Source organism: Poecilia reticulata, chromosome 4 (genome assembly GCF_904066995.2).
Source record: "Poecilia reticulata chromosome 4, P_reticulata-male-v2, whole genome shotgun sequence".
Lineage (NCBI taxonomy): Eukaryota > Metazoa > Chordata > Actinopteri > Cyprinodontiformes > Poeciliidae > Poecilia > Poecilia reticulata.
In genome coordinates, this window is record NC_088833.1 from 28,243,542 (window position 1) to 28,257,395 (window position 13,854).

A 13,854-nucleotide genomic window follows, 5' to 3' on the forward strand; every position below is an offset into this window, starting at 1 on the left:
AAGACCGTCTCAAATTTGACAAAAAAAAAAAAGACTTCCAAATGATTCTCATGACTTCAAGATACTGTGGCATAAAGCAAAGAAAAAAACTTAGAAAAATAAAACACTAGCCTAAGTCAAGACAGTAATGTTACTGTCATGGTGTGGGCTTGTTTTCCTACAACTGCACCTGGAAAACATGCTTTAATTGATGGAACCATAAGCTGGAAATCCTGAAAGAGAACCTTCATCCATCAGTTTGTGAACCTGCATTTTGGTTAAGCACATCAGCAGCTTTACCTCTAATCAGTGTTTCTCATTTCCAGTCGACAGAAACCATTGCCCTGCATGTTTTAGATGTAGAACACCTGATTCTAATGACTGCATGACCTCTGCATGCCACAAAGTGCTGCAGAAGCCTGTTAATGACCCACTTATACAAGTCAGGTGTGTGGCAGAAGGGAACAAGAATGAGGTCTTAAAACTTCTTTTTTAAGAAACTAAAAAAAGAAAAGACATCCTGAGGTTTTTATCAGACATATATTAGAATTTATTTATTATTGTGAAATGTTAAGGCATACATCCAAATGTTTCCTTTACAAAAGTTCACAGCAACATCAAATGGGTTCAACCAGCTGAAGCAAGGCACTTTACTTGGCCCTTTGTTTTTTTTTTTTTGTTTCTTTTCCCATCAATTATAACTTAAACACAGAGTACATCTTTGGCACCAAGACACAAAATAGTTACATGTATATTATATATATATATTTTACGAGGACAAAAAACAGACGTAATATATTAACTCTTCTCACTTCAAATTGGCTTTCGTGTAAACAACATTCCAAAATAAGAGGACAGCATGTAACAAACAGACACAGCATTGACCGGCAAATGCACCATGATGGGAAATCTGAAATTAGCAGAAAGAAAAGAAAACACATTTAAATGTGAGGTTTTGTTTGCTATTTGTGCTCTTCAGAATATGCTTTTAAATTGTTGCTGTTCACACAATAAACATCAGAGATAAAACTGGATAATAAATAGATGATGCCATATGAGCTTCATGTGATAAACACCTTAAGCTGGATTTTAGTGGCTCTTAGCACTAAATAGAATGAATTGTGGTCCATTTCAGTGTTTCATATATATATATATATATATATATACACATACAAACATAACCAAAATCCTTGACAACAGTAGTTTGCATACAACAGTGTTCAGTAATCCTACACTAAGCAGGAGAAATAAATAGAAGATTCCTTGTTAAGCATTTAAGCAACTCTGTTATGGGAACTATGGTAAAAAAAAAACACTGCTGTATTTCACACAGTGATGGAGACAGCAAATAGAAGAGCAGATGCAAGACAATTATAGTCGAAAACCTCTTCCAGCACGACAGGACCGGCCGCCGGCACTGGGAGGAAATAAACGGGCCGAGAAAAGCATGCGTCCAAGCACACAAAAGAATGCGTGCCATTTTAACAAGGCCGAGGGGTCAGACTTTAGATAGCCTTTTTCTTTAACCGGAGCATTCCCTCAGCGAGGAATGCAAGAAGATTAGCTCCAGCGTGTCATCGGACGGGGGGTTCGAAACAGTGGCTGGCCGCCATCTGAGGCCCGCCAACGCCGGGGAGTCTGGGAGAACAAAAAAAAAAAGGGACCCCAGTGAAACGCCGTCAATCCTCAGGAAGCTTTTTTCGGAGTGAAACCAACGGGCGTCTCATGAGCTCTGGCATTCAGGGGGAAGTTTTTGAATCCACTGGCCCGGATGGCGGTTAAAAGAGAGGGGGCATCTGCTCATTTAAAGGTGGAGCCGTTTCACAAAACACAGCTTCTGAATGAAGGCCATCGTTTCTCTGAGCGTTTATATGAATAGATGTTACTGGCGGAGGGCATGGTTACAGGAGATGCTACAGTAAAGTCAAGACAACAAAATTTAAAACTAAACAGTCACATGACAAAAAGGAGCAGCATTTACACATATAAATACAATTCACAACTCATGACAAACACCATGCAGTATGAGCAGCCCAGTTCCTTTTGCGTCACTAAAACACTTTCCAGGTACCTCGTGCAACGTCGCCTATCCCCCGGTCACTCGTGAAATGTGCAGAAACAGCCGAACGGAAAGCTCCGCTCTCCTCTTGAATCATACTTCCACGCTCTGGACAACACAAGCTCGGTAGAGCTCACATCCACTGAGAACTTTGTTTCTTTTTCCTCCCGAAAACGTTTCTGTCAGGGTTCGGTCTTATTGAGCAGCAAGTTGTGGCTCATATGAGGATTTCGATCGCCTCGACATCTGAACTCTTGAACATCTTGAACGGGGCCTTCGGCTCCTCCGAGGCACCTAGAACCGGTAGAAAGAATTAGAAAATTAAGTTGCTAACAGACCTTGTAGAGGGTAGTTGAAATTTAAATAGAAGATAGAGATGAAACCAGACTGAATAGTGATCATTAGTTGTCAAAGAATGTATTAGGGTGATCGGCAATGAATCGATTTTAGCAATAAATCAAATTTTTGTTTTTTGAAGATTTAATTTTTGGAAATTTGGGATTTTTTCCCCCACCATTGCAGCCCTGATCTCAGCCTGCCTAAGCCCAACATCTTGTTTGACAAACGTGTTTCACAGCTTCTGTTTGAATTTACGTCAATTATGCAACAAAGTATATGAGCATGGCCAAGACTTTTTTTTTTTTTTCATTACGAGAATAAAGTCAAAATATTACAAGAATAAACTTGTAATTTTGTGAGAACTTCTACACAATTTAAATGAGGAATTTCAGAATCTCAAGAACTTTGGGAGTGGTTTTACGAATAAGGAAAAACCTAATCTTTTAACGCGTAAGCATCAAATTATTATCAGTAGCAGGACTTTTGAAATGACTGTCCCCATTATGTCTATTATTTAAAAGAAAGAACCACAGACCTGAAAAAATGGTCATGTCAAATCTTGATGATGCTTTTTTCCTCATTTAAACAACTTTTTCTCTTGTAATTTTAAGATGTTCTTCAGGCAAAACTGAATTTTTATTATGCTGTTATGACTATATTTTTGTAAGAAAAAACATTCTCGTATCGTAAGGAAGGGATGAGTGAAACAAAAGTCACATTTTGAAAATATTTTCTGTCAATTGTAATTTCATTTTTAGACTGATTCAGATACTGATCTGGTATGGTTATATAATTGTACCAAACATTAAAATCTCACCGGTCGTAGCTGCTGGAGTTTCTTCATTGACCTGTGACCTGTCCTTCTTTGCTGTGACGTCCAGCCCCGGCTTTACCTCGTCACTCTGGGTGCTGGAGTCTTGGGTCGGTGCCTTGGCCGCGACAAAGGACGCGGGTTTCAACACAGCAGCACCTGTCTGGTCATCCGAGAGGCTCTTTCCTGAAAAACGTAGACAAAGAGAAGACGCCATTTAATCACCTGCTTCAATCCACAATGACAACCCCCTTGCCTGGGAACATCTGCCCTTTGCTAGTTCTTCCCATGACTATTCCTAATCGGGCTATTCTGGAGTGAGAGACGATATGCATTCCAGTATCAAAACGTGTCTCCACGAAAAGGTCGCCTCCTTCTCCCTATTTTTATATATTTTTTTTAGCTTGCATGGATTCTGTCTGGCTCCGGCAGCTGCCACATAGCATGGCGTGATGTTAAAGAATGTCTCGAAGCGTGAATGGTAGGAACGAGAACTCACCTTTAGTTAAAGTGCCACACGTCACGGTGTTGATGGAGGGGACGGACCTAGCCTGACGGAGCGCCTGATTCTCTAGCCGGCCTTGCTCCCATCTGGAGCGCTGCTGCAGCACTTTGATCACTGCGTCCTTTTCCACGAGCCGAGCGTGAAGTTCACGGATCCTGAATGCACGACAGACACAACGTGAGTTTAGGGTTCCCTGGAAACCAATACGGTAGGGTTAGCCAAGAGGAGTACCTGTTCTCCATCTCCTGGTGTCTGTGGCTCGACAAAGGGAGGTCTTCGTTGAAGCTGCTGTTTGGTGAATTCCTGGGCGAATGGTTGATAATTGTTGTATCCCTGAAAGTAATAAAACACACTGTTGGCAATATGTTGATACACAAACTATTTCTGGTTGATCTGATACATTGTTTTTTATATTTCCTTCTCGTGTTTTCATCAATCAGAAACAAGCTTTTGTGTGATTAGTACGGCATGATCCTACCCAAAACCTGCTACTGAACGCATGTAGTGTGTCATCATACCTCTGTGCTGCAGCCGTGGCTGCTGCGTCCATGGCAAACTGCCTCATGGTGCTCTCCTCCAGGTACTTCTGCTCCCATTTGGTGATGTCAGCCTCCAGAGCCAGGATGCGCTCCTCTTTTTCCCTCAGCTCCTGCTGCAGCATGGACGAGCTCAGCTCTGATGCTGTGAGGTTGGTTGTCTGGTTATGGTACAGACACAAAAGAGACAGTAGACTTTTTAACTAACCGTTACTTCAAATATTTGACTTCTTTTATTTGTTTCTGATGGTGTTTTCACTCCTGATAGTCCAGTAAACTGTTTGGGAACCAAAACTGCAACATTGTTACATTTCAGCTGGTGCAGTTTGCTTTCACACTACTCTGACAAACGATACAAACCCGTTTACCTCCTCGCCTGTGGTGGCACTGCACCAAAAGCTACTGAAGGGAACTATGCAAAAACTTCTGAAGAAGACATGCAGGTATTTTTCTTCACAAAATGTAAACAAAAACAGTAGTGTCAGATTGTAGCAGTTGTAGGATTTCTCTTTAGTTTCTGGTATAAAACAATGAGCCATTTCTCCAGCAAGCAACCCACGGGTTTGTTTTGGTTGCATTTACCCAGAATGCCCTTCGCTACAGGAGTGGTCTCTGGTCCGTTGCATTCATATGTACAATCGAACAGAGCCAGAGTTGACTTTGACTGAACCAAGCCCTAGGTTTGCAAGTAACCAAGGGTCTATTTTTTGGTTCGCTTTAGAGTCCGATTAAACATTCTCACCTCCCCAAATGAACCAAACTTTGTAGGCAAATTAACTAAAGTTAACTAAAGCGGACTAAGGAGCCAAGATGCACATGTTGATGACATATTTCTTTGTTTTCGCTAACCTGCTGTGCCCTGAGGCTCTTCAGCTCCTGCTCCAGTCGGGTGCGAAGCCGCAGCTCCAGGACCTCCCTCTTCTCGCATGCCGCCTGTAGTTGAGCGAGGGAGCTCTGCAGCCCCTCCACTTTCTTCATGTAGGCCGTCTTGCGGTGCAGCTCCTCCTCCAGCTGCCGGTTGCGGCTCTGCGCTGAGGTCAGCGCCTGCTCCATCCGTTCACTTCTGCGCTGGCACTCTTCACCAGACACACGCAGGTGCTGAATCTGCTTTTCCAGTTGTTCGCGCTCCCGCTGCTGCTCTTCATCTGAGATAAAAAAGGGATTTAAAAAGAAGACAGGTGATGTAAGGAAAGAGCACCAGGGGAATTTTCTCTTTAAAAAAATGCTAATGGGGTAGGGTCCACTGTAAGCTTGGTCCAATGACTCACTCAAACTCTGAGCTACATTCTTTGAAATATGACCCAACATTTATACTCACAGATATCAAAGCATGTGGCTCAAAAAGATAATTACCAATTTGTTCTCTAAGCTAACAGCGAATGGAATTTAACTTGTACATGAAAACATGAAATAAGCAATAAAAGAAACAAAACTCTCCTTTATTAATCCTGAACCTTCTTCACGTTTTATTGGGTATTTTAGAAAGGAGAGCAAGTTTTATGGCTCCCCTGTGCCACTTTAAAACGGGGGCTGATTACACAACACAAGTGCATGCCTGTGGAGGGAATGCAGACTTCCTCTGATCCACTTACGCACACAAGCATAGCTTTGTACTGGCAAAAGCTCTGGAATGTTTCTAAGGACGTGAAGTAAACAAGCTGCTCAAAATATTCCTCAAGCAGTCCTTGTTAAAAAAATAATAAAAATACATGTACACCTCCCATGACCATGTTTTTATTTGTGGTTTAAGCCAGTGTGGCCCCCGGGGGAAATTCTATGGCAAAAACATTTCAGACTTGATGTTTCAGAACTGGTAAAGGCCTAAATTGGTCCGTGAAAATGATGCCAACAATATGCCAGCAAACTCTTAAAGGAACAGCTCAGTAAATTTAAAGCAAGGTTCTGTTAAAACATAGCAGTTAATATGTTACTGGCAGTAGATAACTCTCGTGAAGTCGTTTTAGAATACCTTTCAGATCAGTTACTCCTGGTTGCTAACGCTAACAGCTAGTGCAAGACAAGACCAAATACTTGTGCATCGTATGAGTTTATGTGAATACATTTTTATTAACCTTTAAACTTAATCACGTTTGCTTTGGGTGGGTATTCAAACAGCAGCCAAGGCAGTAGCACAGTGTGAAACTCGCACTAAGAACATGACCTTTTCTTAGGTTATGTTCCTGCCTGATACGAGTAAAAATAGTCAAAAATATCTACAAAATAAAATTTCTCTAAATAACTATACTCTTGGTTTTTATATTGCTTTACTTTTAGATAAGAAAGTTAACTCTGGCTGGAAATGCTTTATATGTTCTGCTCTGAGTGGATGTTTGACATGGAAAGATTACAGACGCTGCACACCTCCAACCTCAATTTCCAGTGTAAATAATTGCCAGTTTTCTTTTTTAATAACAAACAACAACAAAAAAGCACCCATTACAAATCAGAACGTTATCAAAATAGGATTAGAGTTGAATCCTACAACATTTTTAAGATGAAGTTGATTTAAAACCGCAGAAGTTCACTTTGGTCCTGACTCCTCTTTCACTAGCCGTTAGCTTGGTAACAGCCGGTTATCAAGCTAGATTTAAACTGAATGCTCCAAGATAGATATCACTTACAGTTAAAACATCATAACTGTAAGTTAAAATATTACCACTGCTTAATATTTAAAATGGCAGAAGTTTGTTTTAATCCCAACTCCTCTCGCACTAGACGCTAGCTAGTGAGAGCTAATTACCTAGCTATAGTTAACTAGACATTAGCTAGATAACGGCTAGTGAGCTAATTTGGCCTTTGGCACCAAATTATCTTGATTTGAACTAAATACTCAAAGATAGTCATCACATACAGTTATAAGATTTAAATATGAAATTATCAAATATCCATTTAACATCAAGTGAAAGAACAGCAGCATCGGCTGAAACTATATCTGTTCCCTCTAAAACCTAGAGAGAGAGATGAAATATTCACAGCTGGCTGACCATCATTAGACCATGGGGTAATAAAATGTCCAAACAAGGAGAGTGTGCAAGCCAGGGGTCATGCTGAGTTGGGTCAGGATGCCCTGGAGTCCCAGGCTTATTAGTTGCTTTAGAGAAAGGAAGTTGAAGTTCGGGGAGGTAATTAAAATGACAGAACTGGCTGAAATACTATGAAAGTCCAAGAATTCAGGTCACCTTTACTGTAGCTCTGACAAAAAGGTCAGTGTCTGTGCTGACAGCTGAGATGTAGACATGTGTGTAATTAATGGGGAGGACACCAGTTCCTGCTTGTCTAAAGTTCCTGCTATTGTTCAATGAATCACAGAGAGGTCTGCTTTGACAAATCACATCAATTACCATCTGTCTTGGACAAGCTTGTGAAAGGACCACAAGCAAAGTGCCATTACTCACTTTGCTCCAGGAGTTTAACGAAGATGTGTTGCCTTGGGTCTGAGCACTCAGCGTCACCGGCCGCTCTGTGCTTGTTAGCTGCTCCAAGTTGCTCTGTGCAAAGGAAAACATTCACAACACACCGGTTACACACATTATGTCATTTCAACAAGCAGGTGCCTCAACGAATGAACGGACCAAGTACCTCTGAGGTCTCTGTTAAAATCATGCATCCTCTTAATCTCCGCCTCCAGTTTATTCCTCAGAGTTTTCTCCAAGGCTTCCCGCTTAGCAGAGCCTCTCATCAGGGTCTCGTACGCCTCTGATATCTGTTGGATCTCAAGCTCCAACTAGGGAGGAAACACAACGACGATCAGCGTCTGGACGCATCAAAGAGACTAATGAGTCATTCTCACAATTTGCATTTACAGACAGACGGCTTTCAGACACTATGCCAACTGAGGAAGGCAGTTAAAATTCCTGAATGAACACTTATGGAGCTCCAGGTTGAGCAGTGGTACGCTGTCCTTTTACAAAAGAGTTGAGATGCTTTGTTGGGATTCCAGAGTCTAGAATGGTGAGAAAACACTTCACACTTGCTCCATAACATGCACTATTCACAAAGACCTCTTCAATGGGACCACACATGCAGAAAATTCAAAATCTGATCACTGACCATACCTAAGCACTATAACAAGCCTCTTCAGTGTCAAAGCTGTTTTCCATCAGAGGTGAAAAAGTCATAAGATTCAATATAAATGAAACTTTTGCGAAAGGTGTCGTCTGCCACAGGAAGTCATGCATGCCTTGGAGACGTACTACCAGACTGAGGAAGGAGCTAATTAAGCTCTAGATGTCACTAGCAGATAACAGGAGGGCTAACAGTTATACAGCAAAGTTTCTCTTTTCTTTCCTTCACTGATTGCAACCTCTTTATCATGAAACATTCTAGATTTGTAAATGTTGGCAGTTATTTTTTTAGAATATGTCCAAGCTGTCTGAGTGTGACATGGTAATAGTTAGTATGGCTGAACAAGTTAAAACCTTACTCTGATTAACTTTTTTCTACATTTATCCTCTTAATATGAAAATGTATTGTCCAATAATGGTTGGAAGGCTGTGACGTATTTTAAATGATGGTATCTATAGTTTTCCAAAATAAATTGACATCAGCAGATTGGAGCATAACCAAAGACCAGAGACCGGGAAAAAAAACAAAAGAACCCTCAATTGTTTCGTAACATTTTGGGTTCAGCAAGGACGTTGGAAGTCAAGTTATTTTAGTCTTCAAAACTTATTCAGTTGTACTCATTTGTTCAATAACGTTCAACTAAAAGTACCCATTTTCTCACTTACTTGCAGACGCCTTAGTCCGTTAAGTGGCAATAAAAATAAATACCAAAAAAACTGTCCGGGGGACTCAGACCATTAACTATCTGTGAGGTATTTATGCTGGATTATCACATTCTTTATTTTTGGTGCATCATCCATTTATTGTTATGGAGTTGAACTGCTCAATAAATTATGATATTGATTTAAGACCATGTCACAAAGTCCTAGTCTCCATGTTAACACCAAAAACCTTGATCGTCCCTTTAGATTTTAAATGCCGTTCAAACAGGTTGACGGAGCACACACCCTACAAAAACTGTATGCGCTTCTGTAGCGAGATGATGATTGCAAAAGCAGAGACAATGAGTATGAGAGTTTGATTTAAGAGGAAAGTATTGTGTCTCTATGGGTTGGGGGGGTCTTGCTCACCTTCTGCAGGCTGGCAGCCTTCTGGATGTACACCTGCAGCTCACTCCTGAGCTGTTCGTTCTCCATCATCAACACATCATTGCCGTTGGAGGATGCGTTGATGCTGTTCTGAGCCACCTGGGCTTGGGCAGACATATACCTGCAAAGGGCAGACATGAGTGATTCACCACAACACACCTGAGAACCACAGAAATGACGAAAGAATGCTTTGTCAGGAGTTCTTCGCTTGCTCCCGTTTCATTGTCGGATAAGCCTCATGGGAGAATGAGTCGATTATATGGTTGTGTGGCTTACCTGTGGTGCTGTGAGTAAAAAGGGGGAGGAGGGTCTTTGTGATACTGTACGTGCTCCTGCGAGTAGCTGAGCATGTACTCAGGAACTCGGGCACACAGAGGATAGTCTGGAGGAGGGCCGCGCTGGTCTGCACCCTGTTGGGTCTCCTGTCTGTTACGCACCGCAACGTTTAAAACAAGATTCCTATAAAGCTGCGGATAGCTGTGGGAAGAGGTCAGAGCCGAAGCGTCTCTGTGTCCATTTCTCTCCAGAGAGAGCTGCATGAGCCTCTCGCTCAGGGAGCGAGCGTGCTCCAGCTTCAGATCCCACTGTCCCTCACTTTGAACTCCCACTGCGTCCGTGCCGGGGCCGTCCTGCTCTGACTTTTCCCTCCGAGAGATCAGGTACTGCGAGTGCGCTTTGGCCTCTTCGTAGGTCGGCAGCTCCTCCCTGTGGAGCTGGTACAGATGACACATGGGGCTCTCGGAGGGCAGGCAGTCCCCTTGGTGCTCCTGTCCTTGGGGCTCCTGCCGTGTCGACATCTGCATGTACTGGGTTTCCTCTTGAGTGAGGCTCTCTAAGGAGGAGCGGGGACTGCCCTTTCCCCCACCGCTGCTCCCTCCACGCAGGGCCTGCTGCTGGATGGCCAGGAGAGTGCGAGTGTCAGTCAGGTTCCCATAGCGGAGCTGCTCCTGGATGAGGCGGTGCAAGACGGTTCCTGAGGAGTCCTCGGCTGTCCTCATGTCAGTCAGTAAGAAATCAGTGCACAACTTAAACAAAAACCTAGCTTGATGTTGAATCCTCAACAATCTGAAAAGGAAAACATAAGGATCTTGATCAGTCTTCAACAAGCAAGAGCTGGCTATTTCATCCTTCACATTCTGTATTTTTGTAGTTTGGTCTTTTGTTTCCCAGGAAGACATTTCATATCCACACAAATGACTAACGAATAAAATTGATTTACTATAGTCTCCTAATTGTTCTCTGTACGCAAGAGTGGTTTTATGACTGATGGTGGCTTCAGACCTTCAGGTTTGTCTACATAAGGGGTAATATAGTCTCCTGAAAATAATGACTTTTTTTTAAGTTGTGGTGAGATTAGATCATTATATCTACAAAAGTGATTTAAAAAATCTATTTCAAAGAGATACAAACTGATGAATATTGGTAAGTAAATGAGTAGAAAGGAGTTTGGTTTTAGGTGTTAAAGACGGAAGAATGGAGAGAGCAAGGCAAATTTACCAGGTGCCATCCGATACAATCCGGACCTGCTAAACAGCATTACTGACAACTACAGTTATAAGTTTCATTATTTTAACAGTTAAACATGCATCTGTTGTCTATATATCCGCTTATCTGAGCTGCATCACTGGTGCCTAGTTCAAGCCCAATTCCTATGAGAAGAGTAGAGCATGGACAGGTCGCCAGTGATTAAATATGCTTCCTTTTTTACAACAGTTGCACAATACTTAATGCCGTCTGACATGAACTGTTACTGGAAATACCCTGAAGAGTGATGTCAGTAATACAAACTGAATTTTCGTGCCCACACAGTCCAGATACATGGGTAAAACACGGAAATAAGAATTATATTAAAACAAACGAACAGTCGAATAAAAACAACCAAATTCTACTAAATAATTAGCGTTACCAAATAAACTGCGTAGAAATATTATGCTGCTTGTATATAGTTTAAAACAAATATGTCTAGTTTTATAGGTGCTACATATCGGTGTTTCACCAGGATTCTCCATATGGAGTCTACACATGTAAGAAATTGCGCCGTTCGGAAAAGTCGCTAAACATTCAGACATTCAGACTGGACGAAAACCATAAATAATTAAAAATAAAACAAGCATCTTACCTCGCCTCATTCCACCGTGAACACCGATAAGAGTATCTCGTTTAATAAATAATCTGCCCCTACTTTCAAAAACACCAACTATCGCTTTTTCCAGGAGCTCGTGGACATGTGCGCGCGCTGACTGGGTAGAGGCAAAACTGAGCGCGTGAAGCTTCGAGCTGCGTGGATAAATAACTGAGAGGCGATTGTTCCCTGAGCCTGGAATGAGAGGAATGCAAGCTCCGAGGCCCTGTGGGATCAAAAGCAGAAGCACAGGGGAAAGGAGGAGGAGGAGGAAGAGCATGGAGGGAGGCGGGACCCCAGGGGGGCTGAAAATGATTTCAGAGCTACAGCAGCAGTCCCTCAGCTGGCTGCTGGTGTCATGTAAAAAAAAGTTAGATTTTTTTTTTTTCTTTGCGAGAGTATTTTACATCCTTGCAACTTTTAAGAAAGCATATATAAACCTATACATTTAAATATATAAAGACAAGCTAACATTTTTCTATGGAAGAGCGTTGGTAGGTATTCACAGAAACATTTGAGGAATGTGATAAGCTTAAAGGAAATATGATTCATAAGAAGGTCACAGACCGTTAAAAAAATGTGGGAGTGGAAAATAGTAATGTTTCTTGCAGTTATGCGACCTGGACCAGCCCCCACCACACCCTCTTTTAAAGAAAAATAAACACATTGTTACATTACGTCACATTCACTTACTAACATATTATGAAGATTACCCTGTAAAATAATATACTTTAGTGTTTCATATATCTAAAACTAGGTAATGAAGACATCTATTTTACGTCCGAATCAAATGCCAATATCAGATTTGTCTTTGTGAATCCTCTGCGTTCAAACCATAACTCCATGTTATGGACTGAACATGCAGTTAAGCAATACATAACCATTTAATGCACAACAACCTTTTTTTTTTTCTTAAAATTTGTTTTATTTTCTTATAAGTTAGAGGAAGCCACAAGGCCATGCTGCCCTGGGAAGAAAGCCACATCACCACCACCAGTGATTTAAATTCTCAAAAAAATGACATGTGATGTTTTGATGAAAACATCTGCATTTTCTTTTAGCCGCCTTGTGTTTGTTCAATGAAATATCTTCAAATCTCGGAAATTGTATGCCATAGAACATCTGCTTTTTTGGAATCCATAGATGTAGAAGAAAAGCCCTTTGTGTACACATCTTAACTTAATAAAAAATTCAGCTGATGTAACGATTGATTATGTTTGAACTCATACGATGCACAATCTGTAAGCAGATCATGAAAATCTCATGTTTTCAAATGCTTAAAGCTGCACTGGTGTTACAAGCTGGATTGTACTTCACGACAGAAACCATAAACAAACTGGGTTAACGGGTCCCATTATAGCTGACCATACTGATAAGTGCTAATAATTGAGACATGGATAAATTTTTTTTTGTTTCTTGAAAAGCTTTTTTTTTTGTTTGTTTGCGTGGGTCTGGTAAATATTTAAGCCATGGCCCGTGCCAGTTAATTGCAGAGTGTGTGTTCCTGTGTGTGTGAACACGGCGGGACAGGGGAGGTGGGGGTGTGCCGGGAGCGAGGCATGCTGCCTGCCAGCTGTCCGTCGACTCAAATCCCCGTCCCCTGCTTTAATAAGAGCTCTAAGAGATGCATTGTTCTCCCCAAAAAGCAGACATGACGGGGGCAGCCCTGCCATCTGCCGCACCCCGCCGCCCCTCCATCACCAGCACCACCAGAGCTTCATTCACAATCACAGCCATGCATGAAGATGGAGACACTGGGATCAGCTGGTGTTGGGGGGGTGAGAGGGAGGAGGTTGTTGGGGGTCCAACAATGAGAGGAGGCTTTTCTGCAAGAAAAAAACAACAACATTGTCCTAATTTAGCGGCTGGAGTTTATGGAAGAAGTGAACCTGCTTGATACTGCAGCCCAGGTCGACAAACTGAAGGTTCCCTTGTTCACTTGTCTCAAACGGAGGCAAGCGTGTTGATTTGCATGGCAGTTGAAGTCCAACAGTTGCTGAAGAATGCTGAGCAAGTGATAACAATCCAGTTCTGCAGAGTTATGATTCAACTGGAAAGTCAAGATAAGCCCGGGGTTTAATGCCTCACATTGTGTTGTTTCTCTGAAGAATTTATGGTTTACTGTTCAGTGTCAAACATCCTCATATCTGCAGGTTGAAAATTAATTTAGGGCAATAACGCAGGCAAAAGTATTTATACCCTTTGAACAGTTCCACATTGCGTGTCGGACCAACACAAAGCAGCTGCTTATCTGTGAATAATATGTATTTAAATGTGCAGTGTTACGTAAAATGGACTTTTTTGAGCTTCACACCATGTTATTATGTTATTCTCTCATCAAAAACACACC

The 13,854-nt window shown here is 41.8% G+C and overlaps 1 protein-coding gene across 1 annotated transcript; it reads right to left on the reverse strand.

The window, feature by feature from the left end:
- Positions 1-500: 500 nt before the first annotated feature.
- On the reverse strand, positions 501-11,793 carry amotl2a (angiomotin like 2a). The gene is made up of 11 exons (XM_008407687.3): positions 11,502-11,793; positions 9,659-10,447; positions 9,365-9,503; positions 7,809-7,953; positions 7,625-7,717; positions 5,079-5,374; positions 4,212-4,390; positions 3,925-4,026; positions 3,688-3,848; positions 3,195-3,374; positions 501-2,332 (listed from the first exon to the last, which is right to left on the reverse strand). Exons 2-11 carry the CDS (start codon positions 10,378-10,380, stop codon positions 2,256-2,258), a joined length of 2,094 nt encoding a protein of 697 aa, XP_008405909.1. The 5' UTR covers positions 10,381-10,447; positions 11,502-11,793; the 3' UTR covers positions 501-2,255.
- Between the last annotated feature and the right edge of the window lie 2,061 nt (positions 11,794-13,854).

What these genes read in the sequence shown, in the direction of transcription:
- amotl2a (XM_008407687.3), bottom strand. Translation starts at nt 10,380, where the DNA reads ATGAGGACAGCCGAGGACTCCTCAGGAACCGTCTTGCACCGCCTCATC. An exon ending in CGTTAAACTCCTGGAGCAAA is followed by an intron (nt 5,375 to 7,624) that starts GTGAGTAATGGC and finishes TTTTTATCTCAG; the next exon opens with ATGAAGAGCAGCAGCGGGAG. An exon ending in GCCACGGCTGCAGCACAGAG is followed by an intron (nt 4,027 to 4,211) that starts GTATGATGACAC and finishes TATTACTTTCAG; the next exon opens with GGATACAACAATTATCAACC.